The 24,982-nt window shown below is 46.4% G+C and overlaps 1 protein-coding gene across 1 annotated transcript in view; it reads right to left on the bottom strand.

The window, feature by feature from the left end:
* Positions 1 to 24,982, bottom strand: part of GPR158 (G protein-coupled receptor 158) — a 266,743-nt gene that overhangs the window by 105,690 nt on the left and 136,071 nt on the right. Inside the window, exon 6 of the mRNA XM_066584562.1 lies at positions 15,073 to 15,267. Coding sequence (XP_066440659.1) covers positions 15,073 to 15,267 — 195 coding nt within the window. The remainder of the gene's footprint in view (positions 1 to 15,072; positions 15,268 to 24,982) is intronic.

Here is a 24,982-nt window from a genome sequence, read left to right as displayed (position 1 = left end):
AATTTCTCAGGGAAGAAAATGAAAGTAACCCGAACATCGCGTGGTACTCGTTACGAGTAACGAGCATCTCGAACACCCTAATACTCGAACGAGTATCAAGCTCGGACGAGTATGCTCGCTCATCTCTAATTAATAACTGTAACATCGCTTAAAGAGAACCTGTCATCAGGTTTTTACAATGTAAACCACTATAACCCTTTAAAGGAGATGTCCCGCGCCGAAACGGGTTTTTTTTTTTTTAAACCCCCCCCCCCCCCCCCCCCGTTTGGCGCGAGACAACCCCGATGCAGGGGTTAAAAAAACCACCCGCACAGCGCTTACCTGAATCCCGGCGGTCCGGCGTCTTCATACTCACCTGCTGAAGATGGCCGCCGGGATCCTCTGTCTTCGTGGACCGCAGCTCTTCTGTGCGGTCCACTGCCGATTCCAGCCTCCTGATTGGCTGGAATCGGCACGTGACGGGGCGGAGCTACACGGAGCCGCTCTCTGGCACGAGCGGCTCCATAGAAGACTGCTGAAGACCCGGACTGCGCAAGCGCGGCTAATTTGGCCATCGGAGGCCAAAAATTAGTCGGCACCATGAAGACGAGGACGCTAGCAACGGAGCAGGTAAGTAAAAAACTTTTTATAACTTCTGTATGGCTCATAATTAATGCACAATGTATATTACAAAGTGCATTATTATGGCCATACAGAAGTGTATAGACCCACTTGCTGCCGCGGGACAACCCCTTTAACAACCTTTGACAGCCGACAGCCAGCAGCAACAGATGAGATCAGAGAGAACTGTTAAATGTCCCAAACGTTCTCCCACACCCGTGATAAGATCATGCCATTGTGGTATCACAATAGCCTGGTGACTCCTGAAGGTCCCCAGCGCTGCCATGACTATTTGCCTATTAAGGGCTCAGTCAGAAAAACGTTTTTTTTTGCGTAAAAAAAAGCGCTCCATGCATTATCAGAAGGCGCGTGCCCGTAGCTCCATGCCCATTGCTTTCATTGGGGCCAGCGTTGCTCTTGACGACCCTATTAAAATAGCAATGGGATACAGGCAACCCCCTCAGTGATTTTCGGGGAAGAGCTTGAAATATAAGCCCTTACCTGAAAATGATCCCTAGGTGTCAGACAAAAAAAACATTACTCACCTAGCAGCGCTGTCCAGGATCCAGCACTTCTTCTCTCTTGCATGCCGGTACTGATATAAAGCACTTTCTTCTGGCCGGGGATTTAAAAATCCCCGCCTCTTCAAAGGGCTGGTCTGATTGGCTGAGCGCTCAGCCAATCACAGACAGTGCTCGGCCATTCATTAAATTCATTGTATTGCAACGCCAGCCCCATTGAAAGCAATGGGAGAACATCACGATCCTCTGCCACAATGTGCAGTGATAAGGGGACTCCCTGCGGGGATTCAATACGCGCAGCACGGACCTTGCTGCTGCATTTATCTTTTGCAGGTGCAAGATTTTGCGCCTGTAAAAACGGACATGTGAACACTGCATAGGAAACCAATGGTTCTATCAGATGCGCTTTTTTGCGCACATACGTACACGCAGAAAAAGGCTCGTCTGACTTCACCCTAAAGACTTGCTTGTGGCATGTCTTTAATAGGCAGGCTGTTAAAATATAACATAATGCAATACTATAGTATTGCAATTTACTGAATAAGTGATCAAACTATCGCAAGTTCAAGTCCCCTATGGTGACTAATAAAAAAAGTAAAAACAAATAAAATAAATATCTTTTTAAATTATTGTAAAAATAAAAAAATAATAAAAGTAAAAGAAAAACCTTTTCAAAGTCGTCGCATCCAAAAGAAAAAATTAGTATCACTACATCCGTAATGGACCAGTTTATTAAAATATCATATTATGCATCCCGCATGATTAACTTAGAAGAAAAAATACACAATGGCAGAATTGCGCTGTTTTGGTCACTCATCTCCAAGAAAAAAAAAAGTTATAAAAAGCTATCAAAAAATCTCATGTTCCTCAAAATGGTACTACAAAGCGCAGGTACCCCACCACCACCAAGAAAGGAGTAATCACACAGCCCTATCAATGAAGCAACATGACCGCTGTAAAAATCACCTCCCCTCCAAAAAGACCAAAACTGGTGCAATTGTGGATTTTTTCTCACTTCACCCCAGAAATTTTTAGTTTTCCAATACATGAAATGGTCGCTTTGAAAAATACATCTTGATCCACAAAAAATAACCAGCCCCCCCCCCCCCCCCCCCCCACATAGATACGTCACCTGGAAACAAAAAAGTACTATATAATATACTGAAAAATTTCTAAGTGGAGTTAAATGGAAAACAAAATTTGCTCCACTTTTGGGAGGATCTTGTTGTCACAGCATATACATAGCAGCAAAGATGACACGATGACTTTATTCTGTGTGACGGCACGATTACAATGATACCAGATTAATATAGTTTAATTGCTGCAGTCCTACTTATAAAATATATAATTGGAAAAAAAATAAAATTCTTTTCTGACCGCCATAACATTTTTATTTTTTTCATCTTCATAGTTGTGCGACGGCTCATTTTTCGCAGGACCTTCTGTAGTTTCCATTGGTACCATTTTGGAGTACATATTACTTTTTGTTTGCTTTTTAAAAAAAAAACAATTCTTGGAGACATGGGGAGCAAAAAAGTGCAATTCTGGCGTTGTGTATTTTTTTCTGACGATGTTCACCGTGTGGGATAAATAAAGTGTTACTTTAATAGATCAAACTTTTACAGATATAGTGATGCCAAATATGTTTTTATTTTGCATTATTAATGTTATTTTTTAAACTTTCATTACCTTTTATTTTTTCTAATAATTAATAAAACTTTTTTTTTACCTATTTTTTTTTAATTCCCCGTAGAGGACTTGAACCTGCGATCCATTGATCACTCGTATAATATAATGTAATACGAAACTATTACATTAAGTGCTTACTCACACAGGCATATATCAGCAGGAGTTTTCACGTCCGGCCGATATAAGCAACAATGTGATGCACGGACTCGCTGTACATGCCGTTGGGCAGAGGGAGACAACATAGCTCTGCTATGCTCTCTCCCCCTTCCCTCCCCGTCACCAGCTCACCTCCTCTCACCTACCCTCCCTTGTCAGCAGACAGCAATGGGAGGGGGCAGGATGAGGTGGAGCTTAGTTCTGTCCCATCCTGCCCCCTCCCATTGCAAACAGCCAGAGGGAAGGAGAGAAGGGGGAGGGAGTTTAGCAGTCAGTCTGCTAAACTCCCTGGCACCTCCCTTCTCTGCCCGCTGTCATTGTCCATGGCAGTGGACGTAGTCTGACCAGGAAGATAGTTCCAGGACTATCCTTTCTGCCCGGCGTAAAAGCGCCCAGGCGAGGCTCTTTTACGCTGTGGCATACGCCTGTGTGATCTGATGCAATGGAATCCAATGAATCAGATGGTAGCGTCTATCGGCCCGACTGTGAAAACGGCAGCCGATATATACCCTTGTGTGAATAAGCCCTAAACCACCTTCTTCAGAAGGCCCCCGGCTTCCATGTCAACTGAACGGCACTCTGATCTCAGGAGCTGATGATCTCCGAACAAAGATCGGTGCACTTAAAGGGTTAACAGCCGCGATCAGCATGAGTTGGCACTTGCCTTGTGTGGAGTGGGACTGGCCCGTGATCCCACTCCATATAAATCCTGCATATCTAGGACATAACGGTACACCCTGGGGCGTGAAGAGGTGGAAAGTTAATTGGCAACTTGCTAATGGGAAGTTATTGCTGAGTCTGCAGAGAAGTGGCGGCATCTGGCAGTCGGTCGGCAGGTATAATTAGTCGTACTCGTTGCTTGTTTCGTCGATGTTCCTTACTACCTGTCCCCGAGTAAATACATTCTTGTTCCCATGTATTCTTATACAGCGTTGCATCCTAAAAGAACCCACGCGCCAAACCCGCCGCCCGCTACATTACGACAGTTTCCAAGGATCATGCAGTGAATTGTTTTTCTCAGCCTTCCTGACCTCAAGGTCCATGGATGTTGTCCGGGATATTTCGGTGTATTACTGCGGCGGCTCGCTGGGAGAATTCCCGCCATATGACTTTACAGAAGCCATTTCATCAAAAACGATTTTCTCTGCCGTTAGTTTCGTACCGCTACAATACGGGGAGTGGCATGATGCATGGAAAGACGAGATACAAGGCTGCTTCTGGAGAAACCCGCGGCTTATATTTAAAGACCGAAGTATGCGGCACCACAAGTTACTACGGTTTGTATTTAATAAGCAAAGTCTACAAGGTGAGGCTTTCGTCAATTAATGTTCATTTAAAGGGCCAGTAACGTACACTGAGTGGCCACTTTATTAGAGCCCCTATCTGCTAGCGCGTTGGACCTTTTTTAGCCTTCAGAACCGCAGCAATTTGCCGTGGGATCAATTCACAGTTATCAAAGGAGCCAGGGTGCGCCAAGAAAACATTCGCCGAACTATTACTCCATGTCCACCAGCCTGACAGGAAGGGGTCATCATTCATGCTGCTTGCGCCAAATTCTGACCTCCCATCAGCAACAGAAATCTGGATCCCTCTGACCAGGAGATGTTTTCCCGCTGCTCAGTGATACAAGTTTTGCGCTCTTTTGCCCGCTGGAGTCTTTCTGTTTCTCTTAGACACAATGGCGCTGGAACTGGTCGCCCACTGTTATACCATCCGTGCGGAGGAACGGCGAGTTGTGCGTTCGGACACGTTAGTTGGAGCTCCAGCGTTGTATTCGGCTTCTCCTGACTGTACTGCTCGTTAGTCAGAATGATTCCTGACATCGTCCTCTGACACTTTTCGGTGACGAGTCGTTTCCGTCTTTAGGATCCTCTTTTGTTGGATGTTTCTCCTCAATCACGCCATTCTCAGTTTACTCTCCACACCGTTCCACCAGAGATCCTGATCCCGGCTAGTCTGGCACCGATGGTCTTGTGGGAAGTCGCTCAGATCACTGAATTTGTTTTCCATGCATCAGTAAAGGTTACATGTTACACCCCTGTACACCGCCAATCCTTACTGTAAAGTACACGATCCCATCAGAACTAATCAGAGAGCAGAGCAAAAATCACACGTGGAATTTATTTCCATATGTTAAGACTTAGTGGGGCCCCTTTGGCCCTAATGGCATCAGATACTTTGTAATAATGTCTGATACCCTTCAGCTGGTATTTCTCTCCATTCATCCTGCAAATGTCTGACGAGTTATCTCAAAGAAGATGCATCAATCTGAAGGATTCAGGCTGCCATGGCAACCAACCTCATCGCAGTGGGGGCCATTTGGGTCCCCAGAATACCAATTGGGGCATTTAAAGGGGTAACAGCCACACTAAGCATTCTTGCTGATTGGCCATCCACAGTCTATCAAGGCAGTTGCTATTATCAGGCTGTCTGATACAATAAACACGTATATATATTGGTTTAAATGTCGGTGCAATTACTCTTCAAGGCAGATAATTACTGTATTTCATAGGTTGTTCCTTTTTAAAATTTCCCGCTAAAACCAGATGTCCTCCCAGTTCTGATGATCTTATATAGATATGTGCAAATAAACATTGGTCTGAAGTTTTACGAGATTTGTATATTTTCTGCGGATCACACTTTAAGCCACTAATATCAATTTGTAAGCATTTTTTTAAAATAAAATTGGAGGCAAAATTGGGGCCCGTGTGTATTTAGTGCTGAATAGCATATCTGCAGGGTGCCAGGTGTCTATTTCAGGAAATACTCTCTTTGTCAAAACCGTCCGCCCCGAAAAGAAGTTGTTGTTTTACTGCAGATCCCGACATGCGGTTCCATCTCAGGCAGATATACAAATGATGGGAGTTGTAGTGATTAGATGAACGATCTGGTCACCGGAGACCCTAAAAGTGGTCCCCCCTTGGCCTATAAGAGGCTCTCGGAGGCTCCTTGTGTGTAGTTACCTCTTTTTTCACTTGTGTAGAGCTTGTTGACCACTAGATGCTTCTATAACTAAGAGAAGGGATTTCACCCCGTTACCAGAGTCTGAGAGGGGCACATTATTGGGATGGGAGAAGCTGGATGGTCATATCAATGAATTGTCCCCCACCCTCTGACCAGACTGTTAGGGGGTGTTGGGATCAATGGATGGGAGCACACAAGGCAACCGGGCTCAGGACCCTCTACAGACCACCAGTAGAGAGGAGTATCTGACCAGACTGTTAGGAGGTGTTGGGACCAGTGGATGCGGGCACACAGGGTGACCGGGCTCAGGACCCCCTACAGACCACCAGTAGAGAGGAGCGTCTCACCAGGCTGTTAGGAGGTGTTGGGACCACTGGATGTGTGGGGGCACACAAGGTGACCGGGCTCAGGATGCCTCATACAGACCAGCAGTAGAGAGGAGCATCTGACAATACTGTTAGGAGGTATTGGGACCAGTGGATGGGGACTCACAAGGTGACCGGGCTCAGCACGTCACCTACAGACCACCAGTAGAGAGGAGCATCTAACTAGACTGTTAGGAGGTGTTGGGACCAGTGGATGATGGCACACAAGGTGATTGGGCTCAGGACCCCCGACAGACCACCAGTAGAGAGAAGCATCTGACCGGACTGTTAGCAGGTGTTGAGACCAGTGGATGTGTGAGGGCACACAAGGTAATCGGGCTTAGGACCCCCCAACAGACCACTAGCAGAAAGGAGCGTCTGACCAGACTGTTAGGAGGTGTTGGGACCAGTGGATGGGGGCACACAAGGTGACCGGGCTCAGGACACCTCCTACAGACCACCAGTAGAGAGGAGCGTCTGACCAGATTGTTAGGGGGTGTTGGGACCAGTGGATATGTGAGGGCACACAAGGTGACCAGCTCAGGACTTCCCCTACAGACCACCAGTGGAGAGGAGCGTCTGACCAGACTGTTAGGAGGTGTCGGGACCAGTGGATGTGTGAGGGCACACAAGGTGACCGGGCTCAGGACGCCCCCTACAGACCACCTGTAGAGAGGAGCATCTTACCCGGCTGTTAGGACGTGTTAGGACCAGTGGATGTGTGAGGGCACACAAGGTGACCAGCTCAGGACGCCCCCTACAGACCACCAGTAGAGAGGAGTGTCTGACCAGACTGTTAGGGGGTGTTGGGACCAGTGGATGTGTGAGGGCACACAAGGTGACCAGCTCAGGACGCCCCCTACAGACCACCAGTAGAGAGGAGTGTCTGACCAGACTGTTAGGGGGTGTTGGGACCAGTGGATGTGTGAAGGCACACAAGGTGACAGGCTTAAGACACCCTCAACGCTCCATCGGTAGAGAGGACTACTACTGCTTGATTCATCTAGGCTTTATGCATTGTTGTTTGATGATTCCTAAGCAGCTCTGGTTGATCATATGTGAATATGTAATAGCCATAGTGTGATCCTTATACTAGATAGAATTATAGACAGGGACTGGTGTTCAGTTTAGGAACAGTGTCAGGTTAGGTGACCGCTGACCCATAGGGAGAGTAGAGGTCCGGTCACACTGATAGAATAGTTAGAGAAGTGGGGATAGTGCAGCATAGTTAGGTTTGTCTTCAGCATTCGGCTTCCTGTGTGGCTATAGTCAGATACAGAAGCTTCTAGTCCTTCTCGTCCTCTTCTATCTCCTGACCTGCATTGGAGTGTGGTTTATCCTGCTGTGGAATCCTGCATCTGTTACCAGCTACAGGGGCCCCTGCATCATGACTCTTCATCCTTCTGACATCTGAGGTATTGTGCATGGGACTCTATGCATGTGTGTATATGCATATACCCGGGTATATAGTCATCATTAAACCAGGAATCTTCGGGACTATTTGTTAAGTACTATATCATTCATTGTAACATATGTATATTTAACTACTGTTTTATAAAGTATGATATCCTTCATGGTTATCTCTGTATGCTCATTAATATTGAATAAGTTGGATTCACAAATATATATATATGGTATAAAGAAACGCTGTCTTTTCTCCTTAGGGAGAGCACCTAGATGCTGAGTGAGGAAACTCAAAAGGCCATTCATGCTGCTCTGGGTAATATGCAAATTAGGGAGATGGAATAATACCTCCACAGTGCCACCTATTGTAAGGCAGCATTCCTTCAAGCCAAAGTTAGACTCTTTATACAAGCCTTGTAACAATGACTGGGAATTAAAAGCAAAGCCAGACTCCATGTACAGACTGGTTGTGGCTTCCTCCAGCAATCTAAGCTGTTTGCTGGAAGTGCCGAGAGCAGGATGCATGGCAATCAGCTGTTTACCTAGAGTCCCACATTCAGAAAGGGGTTATGCAAGTTGGGCACCAATATTTTCCGTAAAAGCCAAAGGACAGTCCCCCAAACCACTGATATGGGGGACTGGCTTTAGAGTGAAAAGTATTTCAGAACGATATGAAGCACTTGAGACTCGTACAGAACCTCTACAAACACCACGGGGAAACATACTATTACAAATATGGAACCATGCTGAACTTCAGAAGTGCAGTTCTTACATCCCAATAGAATGCAAATTGGTACCAATTTCTGTACATTTCAGTGGTAGCAGCGAGTCGTAGTCACTAGTGTTGAGTGAACTTTCGAAAACTGTGGTTCGCTGAACTTTGCCAAAAAGTTTGGTTTGGTCTCAGTTAGTTCGAACCAAACCAGAACGTTACAACTCCCCCTAAAACAGGTGTATAAGACTGTCTAAGAGGCATGAAATTCCCCTTCTACAATAAATGTGGCGCAGTGGTAAGCACTCTTGCCGTGCAGCACTGGGGTCCCAGGTTCACATCTGATCAAGGACAATTCTTGCATGGAGCTTGTATGTTTTGGGGGTTTCTTCTTCATAATAATCACCTTATATAGAAGGACAAACACCTGGAGAACATACAAACTCCATGCAGGCATTATCCTTGGTAAGATTCCAACCTAGGACACCGTCCCAGCAAGGTAACAGTGCTAACCACTGAGCCACCATGCTTCTTCCAGAGGAGAAAAAGATCCTAAAAAAAAGTTTTAGTGGGTTCGGCTGAGATGAACTGCCTGAGGTTCAGGATCGTGTCAAACCGAACTTTTAGTAAAGTTTGTCCCAAAACAATTTCCGACTGTTTCAGTTTGCTCAATGCCAGTGGTCACCATTAATAAATGAAATAGATGATTTGAGACGTTTTATGGGCAACATAAATAATTCTGCAGGTAAATCAAGAAGCCAGGGCATTTATGTATTCTGGGCGGAGATATACTCTCCTAATGTCAGGTGTATGCGCATTTCTGAATGTTAATTATGCCCATCTGCGGAGTTGGAACACCTCAGTGTTAAGCAATTACTGCACACAGGCAAAATAAGAGAGACGAGAGCCACCGCATGCATAATTTACAGAAAAGGTTGAAAAAGGTGCGCAACCTTACAAGGGAGGAAATGATGTATGCACAACTCATCAGATCTCGGCAGGAATTACAATGTTAAGGGTAGTGTGCACAATCGCTCAACTTGGGATAATGTCAAAAGATGCCAGCCATTTTTCTTAATTGCCTTCCTTTAATTCAAAGTGTTGGCGCTGCCGCGGCTCTTTGACATATTCCACGGAACAGAAGGTCAGACGAGTCTTTTTGAATATAATCAGCTTGTTGTGCCAGACTGGATGACTAACAGCTATATATTAAATGAGGTGTAAATAACAAGGCGCCGCATCCCCCTGGGTTCAGTAAACTGAAGAAGGGACTTGAATAGGGTCAGGTGACTTGTCAATGGATTTATTGGCAACATTCAATGCTCATAAACTTCAAGCATCTGCCAGGTTTAGAGATTAAGACATTAGAAGGGTTCACTAAGATTGCAAGTTATGTCACATCCACCGGATAGCGGATAGCTGGCTGATCAGCGGGGATCTCACAGCTGACACCTCCGCCAATCTCAAGAATGGGACTCCCATTTCCCGCTCTGACTGCCACGGCAGGAGTCACTTTACCCCCCCCCCCCTCCCGCCCCGTGATATCAGAATGAATGGAGCATTGGCCAAACATACGCGGTTGATGCTCCATTCATTTCAATGGGGCTGACTGAAATATCTGTGTGGGTACCGCTCGGCTATCTCCTCGGCCCCATTGAATGTGAACGGAGGCTTAGTGCGCTTGCACAACCAGCGCTTAATCCTATTCACTGCAGGGGAGTGCAGTAACCCCATGATGAGGAGGATGGGGGACACGGGACTTCTATTTTCATGATTGGCAGGGGTCTCGGTGGTGAGACCCCTGCCAATCAGTAAGTTATCCCCTATCTTGTGGATGTCCTGTGTATAGAGGATAACTTGTAATCTTGGTACAACCACTTTAGGTGCAATAGCGGATGCATCTTGGAAAGATAAGAGAGGGTTAAGTGTATATGTATGCATCTTCAATGGGGTTGCCCAACTTATTACATTTTTATCTAAAGAGTCTCCCCCTGTGTAATAGATACCAAACAAGCTGATACTCACCTCTCCCGACTCCCCGCTGTGTCCTGCGCCGCTGCTCCTGGTCTCCTCTCTGATGAACTGTTTATAGGCTACAGTCATCAATTGAGCGCTAAGCTCTGTCATATGTTGCCACAGCCTGTCATGTCCCAAACACAGGCTGCTGCAGCCTGTTAACATTATGCCAGAGAAGAAACTGGCAGCGGCGGCACTGGATACAGCAGGGAGCCGGGAGAGGTGAGTATCAGCTTGCTATTTTTGTGCTAGGGACTTACCCTAAAGCGTTAATGATGTCATACCGGTGCACTAGGTAGATGTGCCAGAAGTGCTGTGTATGCCAAAATTCGTGTCAAATTTTGGGGTAGGGGAATGGAGCATGCTCACTGGACACTTGCTGATTGGAGGGTGTCTTGGTACAAAAAAAGGGGGAATTCCTGCTGCGTAGTGAGCTGCAAAACTGCCAGAAAAGAGAATGTCATGCTGCCAACTGTGCTGCAGCGGACACGGGGGCAAGAATGTAGAATGTTCCCAGAGCTGCCGGAGGAGAAGGGAAAGGAGATCTTTTAGCCCGGAGCTGGAGAGGTCCGACCAGTAAGGTGAGAAGACTGACAGAGGAGCGGAATGGACACTCCCGACTCCCAGGCAACGCCGCAGAAGCCCTGGGGTTTGTAGAAGCCGTGAGCCCCACAAAACAAATTGTCTAAAGGGACACTGGGTGCCACAACAAAAAGGATTACAAATGGTGAGCCAGCAGGCCTTTGGCAGGGGATGGAGACCGGCCCAAGGACAATGGAGCGCTGCCTAGCGGCTATCACCTGAACGCCTTCTGTTAGTGGATGATGATATTGTGCGAGGGGAGGAAAAAACAACATTAGATGTGAAGGAACGTTAATCCTGAAGGGGAGCTGGGCGCTATATACAGTAATCCGTCTGTATCATATTAGTCCAGAGTGACTGATATTGTTCAGGAGGGATCACTGTTGGGACGGATTGCTCACCAGGCATTACGTTTAGTTAGTAGATAGCGCACAGGTACTCAAAGCTATACGTTTAATTACATAGTCATTATTATGTGAGTGAAAACACAGATTTATGAAACCAATGATTTTAATGGTTTCCATCACATTTGCGATGCTTTCACTCATGCAATGTTGCGGGAAAAAAATCACAGCATGCGCAATCCTTCTGTAAAACGAAAAAAGGGTTTGGTACCTTGTTAGCCAGTGGAGTGATGTGTGATTGTTCTCAGTGAGAGAAACCAAGTAATCTTGTAGATATGATACCTGTAATGGCTAACAAAAATGCATGATGTTACAGCAGCTTTCGGGGGTATCTCGCCCCCTTCGTCAGGCTATGAATGAAACTAGTTTGGATGGCAGATAATTCTAACATACAGATGCAGAGGGGAGGAGAACACATAGCTCTGGATCTAAATAAATGTTCACGCACAGAAATTTGAGACTGTTTTGCACTCAAAACTTAAAACAACAGACAAACAGAGCGTAGACATACATCGTAAATCAGCCCACTGGGCTCAGGACAATTTTATGATGTGTCTTATCTCTCCTTCAACCTGCACATGGAAGGAGATGCAGCACCACCTAGTGGATGGCAACATTATTATTAGAGATGAGCGAGACTACTCGGTAAGGACAGATACTCGAGCGAGTATCATCCTTACCGAGTACCTGCCTGCTCGCTTGCAAAGATTCGGGTGCTGGCGGGGAAGAGATCTCTCTCTCCCCCCGCTCCCTCCTGCTCACTCCCGCAACACAGAGCTCACCCCCGCCGGCACCCGAATCTTTGCGGGCGAGCAGGCAGATACTCGGTAAGGACGATACTCGCTCAAGTATCTGTCCTTAATGAGTATGCTTGCTCATCTCTAATTATTACCATTATTGTAATAATGTTGCCATCCAATAGGTGGTGCTGCATCTCCTTCCATTACTATTTCCTATTGTGTTTATACATACTTCATATCTATATTTCTTGTGATGGTATGGTTGTTACACTATACTGCTCTACTGTAAGTCCTGGGGGTATCTGAGTACTGGAAAAAAGTTAGTTTCAAGAAAAGGAGACTGCTAAAGGTGAAGCCAGGTTCATGCACATTGTCTGCTGAAAAACTTGCTCAAGAAGTCTCACAGGTCATTGGAACATCCTTTAGCCCCAGAACCATCCATAGAGAACTGCCTGCGATGGTGCTTGGAGCATCGTTCTTGGACTGTAAAGGCAGCAAGTGTTGTGGACAGATGAATCACAGTACACTATCTTCTGATCGGATGGCCGCACTTGGCTGTGATGGTTGCCTGGAGAGCAGGTTCTACGTGACTGCATCATTCTAACAGTGAAGTTTGGAGGGGGTTGTGTTATGGTTGGGGGTGTTTCTGCTAGGAAGGACTAGGACCATTGGTTATAAAGAAGTCCACTCTCAGCACCAATGGCAAGAGAGACATTCTGGATAATGTGGCATCACCTACCCCGTTCAATACTTTGATATATCTACGAGTCTCTACCAACATGACCAAGCACCATGTCATACGGCACGCACTGTTGAGGCTTGCTTTGAGGAGCAGAGCGTCTGCAAACTTCATTGCACAGCCTAAAGTCCAGATCTTAATCCCATTGAGCATCTTTGGGATGAACTAGAACACCATATCCGTGTACGCCCAACATGCCCATCATCGTCCACATCACTATCTGAGGCTCTCCCCAAGGATTGGAGGCAAATCCCTTCACACATCTATGGGAATTTGGTGGAAAGTGGCCGTGGAGGGTTACTGCGGTTATTGAAACCAAAGGTGGCCAACACTGGATGGAAAAATCGTGTCCCAATACTTCGGTCAACACAGTATATGTCATTCTAGTCAATGAAGAACTCAGATACATAAGGATGTTTCCAATGAAAGTCTATTTCACTTGGATGAAAACAATCTGCTTTCTTCTACTGTGGGAAACGCTCCTTGGTTCCATTCACGTCGTAGGTTCTTCTAAATGCTTTTGTCTGCTTAAGAAAGCCATTAAAAGTCTATAACATTTACATAATGGATACAATCTCATATAATGTGGATTGAATTCTATGACTAAATTAACAAAAAGTGAACTGAACAGATGCCTCAAAGTAATATTAGGGATACATTATAAATGAAACCAGGCTTGAAATCTGAACGCAGATTCACCACATTATTAAATGCGAGGGATTTCTTACAAAGTAGTGTATAAACGGCTCTACAGTACGACGTTCGGCTAATATCCCTTGTGGGCCCTGCAGAGAAAAGGGAAGCTGAAGTATAAAGAACAATAATCTGTCAGTGTGAAATCCGAACGTGGCTATATTAGGAAATTCATGTATTACGTTCTGCAGGGAATTTCGGCATCTGTGAAAGTCTTCAGTAAGGTTTCCCCTTTCCAAAAAAGTTCTTGTATCTTTTTAAGTGGGTCAAGGGGTGCAGGCTGGAGTTCTTCTCCAGCTTTTTGTAAGGAGCGGCTTACTGGTTGTGCCGTGGGAGGCATGTTGGGGAGTGAGCGGCTCAGATCCTGTATGGACATAGTTGCTTGGCCCACAAGAGATGTTGAAGGCATCAAAAGGACTAACAGGTTTCGCCCTCCCGCGCAGCTTGCTTACAAAATTGCATCACCTTCTGCCACACTGTTCTCATTCTCAGTGGGTGTTTCAGCACTTTTAGAATCCGACAATGGTAGAGTTGGAAGGGACCTCCAGGGTCATTGAGTCCACCCCCCCCCCACCCCACCCCCGACACACACACCTTCCCCACTTCTGCTCAACGCAGGATCACTAAATAAAACCCTTCTGAGACATTCTGAACCACAGAAACATGAAGTTTGCCACGGCCATTCTTTACATTCAAATCCGAAAAGTAAAAAGGGTGGCAACTTCAATATTTAATTATACACGTGAAAAACGGTGAAAATCCACGTTAAAGGAGATAAATCTTTTTTCAGAGACCAGAAGACCCTTAACTTTTTCATTTTTTTGATTGGGTATAATGGGGGCTCATTTTTTGTGGAGTGAGCTCTACTTATTATTTTTACGGCCTTTACCATGAAGGGATTTTGTAATTGTTTAGGTTTTTATGGGGAAATGGTTTATTTTTGAACTTTTAACAGTTTTTAATTTTTTTTTTTTTTACTGTTAAAAAAAACTTAATCAAATGTATTTTACACTCCTATTTAGTCCCCTCAGGGGAACTTCAACTTTTTACATTATTTCATGGCTTCCATTATATATTACAACACTCCAGTATTCAGTGTTTTTAAAGTTGACCATGGCAGGGCTTGATAGACATCTTTGCATGACCACCCTGGGAGCTTTCAGTAGACTCCAGGCTGCCATGCCAGCTCATCAATACCCCATGCTGTAAATTTACATTAGGTGGTTGGGAAGTGGTTAATAATTGTAAATGACTAAAACCCCTGCTATAAAGGTTTGTTTGAAATCTTTGAAAGATTAGACATGAAAAGAGTTTTGCTGTCTTGAAAGCTACAATGTAACCACTGTGATACAATATACATCCAATAAAGACATTTTGCCCCTATTAGACATTCCAATCTTGTATACAATGTATTAACCCCCCATCTATTGGTAGACTTCTGGTCTCCAACACAAACTGTAGTGATCGGATCTCGCAGTCGTGCTTACCTTCGCTCTTCGGAAATGATAGACCACAAGCATGCTTATGAAGTTTAGCAGCATGCAGAAAGCCTGGAACGAGATGACAGCAATCCGTAAATACTTGTCCTCCTGCGCATAGCAGGGCGCATCAGCCGTACAGTACGAACAATCTTCCCTGCAGGGCAGACACTTATATTCCTCTTCAGATATTTCTCTCGAGAACTGGCTCTCCTCACTCTGCCCTATAGGGATGAAAACAATTATAGTAAATACGAGGCACAGGAGTCATTGTAAACATCTACAAAAGTTCGCCAAAAACGAAGAGCATTGGTGCGGCCAACATCAATCAATTGTTCATTAAAGGGAATGTATCACCTTTATGTTTCATTGGATTCATTCAAACCAAATCGTGAAACATTTTACATTTTCCTAATCTGCTTTTATTTTCTGATTGCAGATTTTTTTTTTAAATTTTCTGTACACGACTCTGGGGGGAGGAGAAGCGGCCATCCTGATGCAGTTAAAAGGGGTTGTACCAGAATAGCAAGTTATCGGCTAACCACAGGATGGGGAATAATCAGTGGGGATCTCACCGCTGAGACCCCTGCTGATGTAGAGAACTGGACTTCCGTGTTCCGCTCTTCTGTCACCGTGGCGTAACTCTGAACTGAGCGCTGACCAAGCATGTACGGTTCAACTATCGCCGCAGTCCCACTGAAAGTGAATAGAGCTCTAGTGCTAGGAAGGACTAGGACCATTGGTTATAGTGAAGTCCACCCTTACCAGCGCTCCATTCAGTCTCCTCAATGCAAGGGGTGCAGTAACCCTGCGGTGAGGAAGATGGGGAATATCGGATCGCAGTTCTCAAGATGGTGAGACCTTAGTTCAATGGTAAGACCCCCACCGATCAGCAGGTTAGCCCTTATCCTGTGGAAAGGGGATAACTTGTGGTCCTGGAACAACCCCTGTTACAGCATTTAGAGATATGCTTTACAGTAGCCTCATGGACCATAAACACAATAGATAGGAGGGGACCAATTGACTTTTATGGGAGAGTGTTGTGGGTATGCTTTGCGACCTGCGCAGGGAGGGGTAGGAGGTGAGCTGTTATAAGAGGCTACCCTAAAGGGTCATTAAAATAGACCGTGACTTGCAATAAAAATTAAACCAGAATTGTTGCATGCACCAAAATTTGCTCCAGATCTCAGCACAGATGAACTGTACATGCTCCTGGGGAACTTTCTAGAGACTGGAGCCTTAATAACAAAAGGGACCTTTTTGTGCCAAGTCACAGTGGAGAGACAGTGCTGAGCAGAAAGAGCTGAGGAGCTGCTGAAGCTGAGCCTGAGAGAGCTGAGGAGCTGCTGAAACTGAGCCTAGGAGAGCTGAGGAGCTGCTGAAGCTGAGCAGAGAGAGCTGAGGAGCTGCTGAAGCTGAGCCTGAGAGAGCTGAGGAGCTGCTGAAACTGAGCCTAGGAGAGCTGAGGAGCTGCTGAAGCTGAGCCTAGGAGAGCTGAGGAGCTGCTGAAGCTGAGCAGAGAGAGCTGAGGAGCTGCTGAAACTGAGCCTGAGAGAGCTGAGGAGCTGCTGAAGCTGAGCCTGAGAGAGCTGAGATGCTGCTGCCTGTGAGGGGAAGCTGCTGGAGCTGCTGAGGTAGAACAGTGACTGGGGACTGCATCCTGCCTCGTGCTAAAAGAGAAAGAAAGTCAGTGCCTCCAGATCAGCGGGGCACCTGGACAGCGATAAGGATTTACATAAAGTGTGGTGGAGGAGCACTCCTGACCCTGGACTAGCTTGGCTTGGTCAAAGTGAGTACTCCCACACGACATATTGTAAGTGAGGCTAGCCTCAATTTGACAATAGGTGTACACACCAAGAAAAGGGTGAAAGATAGCATGTTAGCAGGCTTGCTATAAGAGATAGGACTCATATGAATGGTGGCTACATCCCCTTTAATCAGCTGATCAGCGGGAATCCTGAGCAGCAGACCTAAATCGATCAGATAAGCCATCAACTTTAAAAGGTGCGATAACCCCCTGAACTAGGATTGAGGATCATGTAACCCTCTAAACGAGTGTCAAACCGGAGTACCTTGCATCAACTACAAATAATTGCTCTAATGCCCAACCTTCAGTTATATGGGCATTATAAGAGCTGGTAATGGTTTATTGTGAAATTACACAATATAAAAGGAATAGATCCCTCTCTAATATCCACTTCTGCATCAAAATGAAAACCTGCAATAGCTGAGCTATTACAAAATCACCACGGTGGCTCCACGCCGGACACTATGTGCCCTCTTTAGGGCTTAGTCACACGGGTGCCCGTGTGACTAAACCCTTACTGCAGGAAGAAGATGGCCGCACTTCAGGACGGATGACTCCCCGCAGCGCTGAAGAAAGAACACATGATCGGCAATGAAGCCGGTCACATGTTCTTGCTTCCGGCACTGCAGAGAGAGCTCAACAAAAATGTCTCCCATTGTAGTCAATGGGGTTCGTTACTCGAGTAGAGCTCTCAAATTTTATGAAAAGCTCGACTCGAGTAACGCGGACCCGAGCATTTGGGTGCTCGCTCATCTTTACCTACTACGTTTCATTTTTTCGGGAAATTAATAAAAGTTTTTTAGATTTTATTTTTGGTTAAGGGGACTTGAACTTGCGATCCTTTGATCGATCATACAGTATAATATAATATCATAGTCATGTCTTAATAGGCAATCATTCATGGCAGCCCTGAGGGGCCTTCAGAGGCCCCAGCCTGGCATGACAACTGAATGGCACCCCTGTATCTCATTGAGCCGGGGCTGTCCGGGACCCCAGAACTGACAGTGGCATCTAAAGGGTTACAGCCACGATTATCGCTCACATGTGTATAATTTGTCTATAGTTTATGTAGTTTTTCAATGTAATAAAAATATACTGAAACACTTAAAAACATTTTTAAGTGAGTTAAAGTAAGAAAAAAGTGCTCACATTTTTGGGGGAGTTTTATGGTGTTCGCAGTGCAGTAACAATGCCATGTTCGCTTTATTCTGGGGCTCGGTATAATTATGGGGATCTGTGTAGGTTTCTTAGCAGTTTAGTAGTTTTAAAAAGCAAAAAGAAAAAAGTTTTTCGTCATCATATTCTGACACCCATAACTTTTTGATTTTTCAGTCAATGGGGCTGTGGGGTGGCTTTTTAATGGGGTGAGCTGTAGTTTTTATTGGTGGCCTTTTGGGTTATATAGATGATTTTTTATCATTTTGTTTCTATTTTTTTTTTCTGAAGAAGGTGTATAAAAACCCACAATTCTGGCATTGTGCGGAATTAGTAGCGCAATATTTTATTAGTTCAAACTTTTATCAACAGGGTGATGCCAATGATCACCTTTTTATCGTTTAGACCTTTTATTTATGTGAAAAATTAGATAAGAGTTTTTTGGAACTTTTAATACTTATTATTATTATTTTTACATTTTATTTAACCTTTGTTAACTTTTTTTATTGCTCCTCTAAAGGACTCGAAATTCCAACCATTAGATCAGTCGTGCCATACTATATATAGTACTCTCAACTGATGTTCCTTAAACCCTGCCACAGGCACCCTACAATCCTCTGAGGGGTATGGGGCAATGGGGTCCTTGTGGGGTCCCCCTTCAGCTACTTGCTTCAATGCATTGATTAGGATTGACATGCCTAGTAGATAATCAGCTGTGATTGAAGCTAGTCCGGTAGAGGCCATTGCTGGTGGCTGTCTTGTGTAGAAAACATCTGGCATCCACCAGGTTATATATATATATATATATATATATATATAATCTGCAGTTATGATGGGGTTCACAAAATTATTCACCATATAGTTGTCCAAAATCACTATTGCCTGCAAATCTGGCAATCAGCTGATTTCTCTGAATCCAACTTCTGAAACCCAGATCATCAGCCATTATCACCCGGGGAAAGTTGTGGCCAGCCAAGATTTTGCCTGCAGTGGAAATTAAGTGTCTTATAATGTCGTTACATGACCCCTTTAACTTCCTCTTCTAATAGATTATTTGCATATTCTGGAACGGCGTCACACCTGAAAAACCTGGACAGGTGCCAGAGCCCACTGAGCGTGGGGGGTAGGGACCACTGGGGGTGGACTCAATCCTGTCCTCGTTCTTTGAAATCAACTGCATTCATGTGTTAAAGGTACAACTGATTGTGACAGCAACACAGCAAGTTACCGAGCTTTTCCTGCTTGGCCGTTCGGTGCCTTCTCTATCATGTAGGTGGGATGATAATCTCATCATGCCCGCTGCAGCCTTCTGCATGATCCTGGCCAGAAGAGTACAAGGTAGAGGATGGAGGACACTGTGGGAGCATGATGGAGGGAAGTTTATTATCTTACTAGCTGATATACCCGGCTTCGCCCGAGTTAATTTGGTACTGGTGTTTATGTGGTGTTCACACGGAAAATCTTATGAAGTCGTGGTTACTTTAGAGATACTGAGGAAAGAAATATGTTCACCATTTTGCATAGTTCTCTGCGTTACCCAGGAAACACCACGTGGAGGCAACCATGCAACGTTTCCTTTATATAAAATGACATCAGGAAGTGAGAGAATTAGATTACGTACATAAAATTTGGACACTAATTCTTTTGCGCTTAGAATTGAATAATCGAGTTGGGACCCATTAGCTTTTCATATTTATGACACAGTCAATGCTTGTGCCAAATTTCATGTTTCTATGACATTGGGAAGTGAGAGATTTAGATTATGTACGTAAAATTTGGACGCTAATTCTTTTGCGCATAGAATTGAATAATGGAGTTGGGACCCATTAGCTTTCCCTATTTATGACATAATCAATGCTCGTGCCAAATTTCCAGTTTCTATGACACCGAAAAGTGAGAAAATTACATTCCGCACGTAAAATTTGGACGCTAATTCTTTTGCGCATGAAATTGAATAATCGAGTTGGGACCCATTACCTTTCCTATTTATGACATAATCAATGCTCGTGCCAAATTTCCCGTTTCTATGACACCGGAAAGTGAGAAAATTACATTCCGCACATAAAATTTCGACGCCAATTCTTTTGCGCATAGAATTGAACAATGGAGTTGGGACCCATTAACTTTTACTATTCATGACATAATCAATGCTCGTGCCAAATTTCATGTTTCTATTACATTGGGAAGTGAGAGATTTAGATTATGTACGTAAAATTTGGACGCTAATTCTTTTGCGCATAGAATTGAATAATTGAGTTGGGACCCATTAGCGTTTCCTATTTATGACATAATCAATGCTCCTGCCAAATTTCCCGTTTCTATGACACCGGAAAGGGAAAAAATTACATTCCGCACGTAAAATTTCAACGCCAATTCTTTTGTGCTAGAATTGAATAATCGAGTTGGGACCTATTAACTTTTTTCATTTATGACATAATCAATGCGCGTGCCAAATTTTAAGTTTCTATGACACTGGAAAGTGACAGATTTAGATTACGTACGTAAAATTTCGACGCCAGTTCTTTTGCGATAATCAATAATTGAATAATCGAGTTGGGACCCAATTACTTTTCCTATTTTGGAGATAATCTATGCGTGTGCCAAATTTCATGTTTCTACGACATCGGGAAGTTGGAGAACTTTTGGCGAGTCAGTCAGTCAGTCAGTCAGTCAGTCAGTGAGGGCTTTCGTCTTTATATATATAGATTTTATTGCCAAGGCACAGTGGGGCCTTAATAATTGCTCATGGACACATGTGTGCCTACAAATGACTCAAGAGTAGAGATGAGCGAGCACCAAAATGCTCGGGTGCTCGTTATTCGGGACGAACTTTTCGCGATGCTCGAGGGTTCGTTTCGAGTAACGAACCCCATTGAAGTCAATGGGCGACCCGAGCATTTTTGTATTTCGCCGATGCTCGCTAAGGTTTTCATGTGTGAAAATCTGGGCAATTCAAGAAAGTGATGGGAACGACACAGCAACGGATAGGGCAGGCGAGGGGCTACATGTTGGGCTGCATCTCAAGTTCACAGGTCCCACTATTAAGCCACAATAGCGGCAAGAGTGCCCCCCCCCCCCTCCCAACAACTTTTACTTCTGAAAAGCCCTCATTAGCATGGCATACCTTTGCTAAGCACCACACTACCTCCAACAAAGCACAATCACTGCCTGCATGACACTCCGCTGCCACTTCTCCTGGGTTACATGCTGCCAAATCCCCCCCCTCCCCCCCACAGCGCACACCAAAGTGTCCCTGCCCAGCCTTCAGCTGCCCTCATGCCACACCACGCTCATGTCTATTTAGAATTGCGTCTGCCATGACGAGGGACCGCAGGCACACACTGCAGAGGTTGGCACGGCTAGGCAGCGACCCTCTTTAAAAGTGGCGGGGCGATAGCCCACAATGCTGTACAGAAGCAATGAGAAATAGAATCCTGTGCCACCGCCATCAGGAGCTGCACACGTGGGCATAGCAATGGGGAACCTATGTGCCACACACTATTCATTCTGTCAAGGTGTCTGCATGCCCCAGTCAGACCGGGCTTTTTAATTCATAGACACAGGCAGGTACAACTCCCTATTGTGAAGTCCCTGTCGACCCACAGCATGGGTGGCTCCCTGGAACCCACCGGCGGTACACAGAAATATCCCATTGCATTGCCCAACACAGCTGAGGTAGTAATGTCGTGCTTAATGCAGGTGGGCTTCGGCCCACACTGCATGCCCCAGTCTGACTGGGGTTCTTTATAAGTGTACAGATGTAGTAAAAACTCCGTGTGCACCTACAGCATGGGTGGGTGCCAGGAAGCCACCGGTGGTACATAGAAATATCCCATTGCATTGCCCAACACAGCTGAGGTAGTAATGTCGTGCTTAATGCAGGTGGGCTTCGGCCAACACTGCATGCCCCAGTCTGACTGGGGTTCTTTACAAGTGGACACATGTAGGTTACACTCCGTGTGCACCTACAGCATGGGTGGGTGCCAGGAACCCACCGGCGGTACATAGAAATATCCCATTGCATTGCCCAACACAGCTGAGGTAGTAATGTCGCGCTTAATGCAGGTGGGCAAAAAATTCCTTTGATTACACTGTAGGCGAGGGCCCACAAAAATTGCTGTATCAACAGTACTAATGTACCTGAAAAAAATTGGCCCTGGCCAGCCAAGAGGGCAGGTGAAACCCATTAATCGCTTTGGTTAATGTGGCTTAAGTGGTAACTAGGCCTGGAGGCAGCCCAGTGTAACGAAAAATTGGTTCAAGTTAAAGTTCCAACGCTTTTAAGCGCATTGAAACTTATAAAAATTGTTCAGAAAAATTATTTGAGTGAGCCTTGTGGCCCTAAGAAAAATTGCCCGTTCAGCGTGATTATGTGAGGTTTCAGGAGGAGGAGCAGGAGGAGGAGGAGGAATATTAGACACAGATTGATGAAGCAGAAATGTCCCCGTTTTGGATGGTGAGAGAGAACGTAGCTTCCATCCGCGGGTGCAGCCTACGTATTGCTTAGGTATCGCTGCTGTCCGCTGGTGGAGAAGAGAAGTCTGGGGAAATCCAGCCTTTGTTCATCTTGATGAGTGTTAGCCTGTCGGCACTGTCGGTTGACAAGCGGCTACGCTTATCTGTGATGATTCCCCCAGCCGCACTAAACACCCTCTCTGACAAGACGCTAGCCACAGGACAAGCAAGCACCTCCAGGGCATACAGCGCGAGTTCAGGCCACGTGTCCAGCTTCGACACCCAGTAGTTGTAGGGGGCAGAGGCGTCACCAAGGATGGTCGTGCGATCCACTACGTACTCCCTCACCATCCTTTTACAGTGCTCCCGCCGACTCAGCCGTGACTGGGGAGCGTTGACACAGTCTTGGTGGGGAGCCATAAAGCTGGCCAGGCCCTTAAAGACTGTTGCACTGTCTGGGCTGTACATGCTGCTCGATCTCCGCACCTCCCCTGCTACCTGGCCCTCGGTACTGCGCCTTCTGCCACTAGCGCTGTCGGATGGGAATTTTACCATCAGCTTGTCCGCAAGGGTCCTGTGGTATAGCAACACTCTCGAACCCCTTTCCTCTTTGGGAATGAGACTGGGAAGGTTCTCCTTATAGCGTAGGTCGAGCAGTGTGTACACCCAGTAATCCGTAGTGGCCAGAATGCGTGCAACACGAGGGTCACGAGAAAGGCATCCTAACATGAAGTCAGCCATGTGTGCCAGGGTACCAGTACGCAACACATGGCTGTCCGCACTAGGAAGATCACTTTCAGGATCCTCCTCCTCCTCCTCAGGCCATACACGCTGAAATGATGACAGGCAAGCAGCATGGGTACCGTCAGCAATGGGCCAAGCTGTCTCTTCCCCCTCCTCCTCATCCTCCTCATCCTCCTCCTCCTCCTCAACGTGCTGAGATATAGACAGGAGGGTGCCCTGACTACCCAGCGACATACTGTCTTCCCCCGGCTCTGTTTCCGAGCGCAAAGCGTCTGCCTTTATGGTTTGCAGGGAACTTCTCAAGATGCATAGCAGAGGAATGGTGACGCTAATGATTGCAGCATCGCCGCTCACCACCTGGGTAGACTGATCAAAGTTTCGAAGGACCTGGCAGATGTCTGCCAACCAGGCCCACTCTTCTGTAAAGAATTGAGGAGGCTGACTCCCACTGCGCCGCCCAAGTTGGAGTTGGTATTCCACTATAGCTCTACGCTGCTCATAGAGCCTAGCCAACATGTGGAGCATAGAGTTCCACCGTGTGGGCACGTCGCACAGCAGTCGGTGCACTGGCAGATTAAAGCGATGTTGCAGGGTGCGCAGGGTGGCAGCGTCCGTGTGGGACTTGCGGAAATGTGCGCAGAGCCGGCGCACCTTTACGAGCAGGTCTGACAAGCGTGGGTAGCTTTTCAGAAAGCGCTGAACCACCAAATTAAAGACGTGGGCCAGGCATGGCACGTGCGTGAGGCTGCCGAGCTGCAGAGCCGCCACCAGGTTACGGCCGTTGTCACACGACCATGCCCGGTTGGAGGCTCAGCGGCGCAAGCCAACAGTTCGTCTGCTCTGTCAGACCCTGCAGCAGTTCGTGGGCCGTGTGCCTCCTATCTCCTAAGCTGAGTAGTTTCAGCACGGCCTGCTAACGCTTGCCCACCGCTGTGCTGCCATGCCGCGCGACACCGACTGCTGGCGACGTCCTGCTGCTGCTGACACATCTAGATTGCGAGACAGAGGTTGAGGAGGAGGGTGGTTTAGTGGAGGAAGCATACACCGCCGCAGATACCACCACCGAGCTGGGGCCCGCAATTCTGGGGGTGGGTAGGACGTGAGCGGTCCCAGGCTCTGACTCTGTCTCAGCCTCCACTAAATTCACCCAATGTGCCGTCAGGGAGATGTAGTGGCTCTGCCCGCCTGTGCTTGTCCACGTGTCTGTTGTTAAGTGGACCTTGGCAGTAACCGCATTGGTGAGGGCGCGTACAATGTTGCGGGAGATGTGGTCGTGCAGGGCTGGGACGGCACATCGGGAAAAGTAGTGGCGACTGGGAACTGAGTAGCGCGGGGCCGCCGCCGCCATCATAGCTTTGAAGGACTCCGTTTCCACAACCCTATACGGCAGCATCTCAAGGCTGATCAATTTGGCTATGTGGACGGTTAACGATTGAGCGTGCGGGTGCGTGGCGGCGTACTTGCGCTTGCGCTCCAACACTTGCGCTAGCGACGGCTGGACGGTGTGGTGCAAGACATTGCTGGATGGGGCCGAGGACAGCGGAGGTGAGCGTGTGCTGCAGGCCATGAGGCGGTAGTGCCTGTGTCCTGAGAGGGAGGTTGTATCTCAGTGGCAGGTTGGGGCACAGGGGGAGAGGCAGCGGTGCAAACCGGAGGCGGTGAACGGCCTTCGTCCCACCTTGTGGGGTGCTTGGCCATCATAAGTCTGCGCATGCTGGTGGTGGTGAGGCTGTTGGTGGTGGCTCCCCGGCTGATCTT

Source organism: Eleutherodactylus coqui, chromosome 12 (genome assembly GCF_035609145.1).
Source record: "Eleutherodactylus coqui strain aEleCoq1 chromosome 12, aEleCoq1.hap1, whole genome shotgun sequence".
Classification (NCBI taxonomy): Eukaryota; Metazoa; Chordata; class Amphibia; order Anura; family Eleutherodactylidae; genus Eleutherodactylus; species Eleutherodactylus coqui.
The sequence above is the reverse complement of the archived record's forward strand: the minus strand, read 5'-3'. Positions and strand labels throughout refer to the sequence as shown.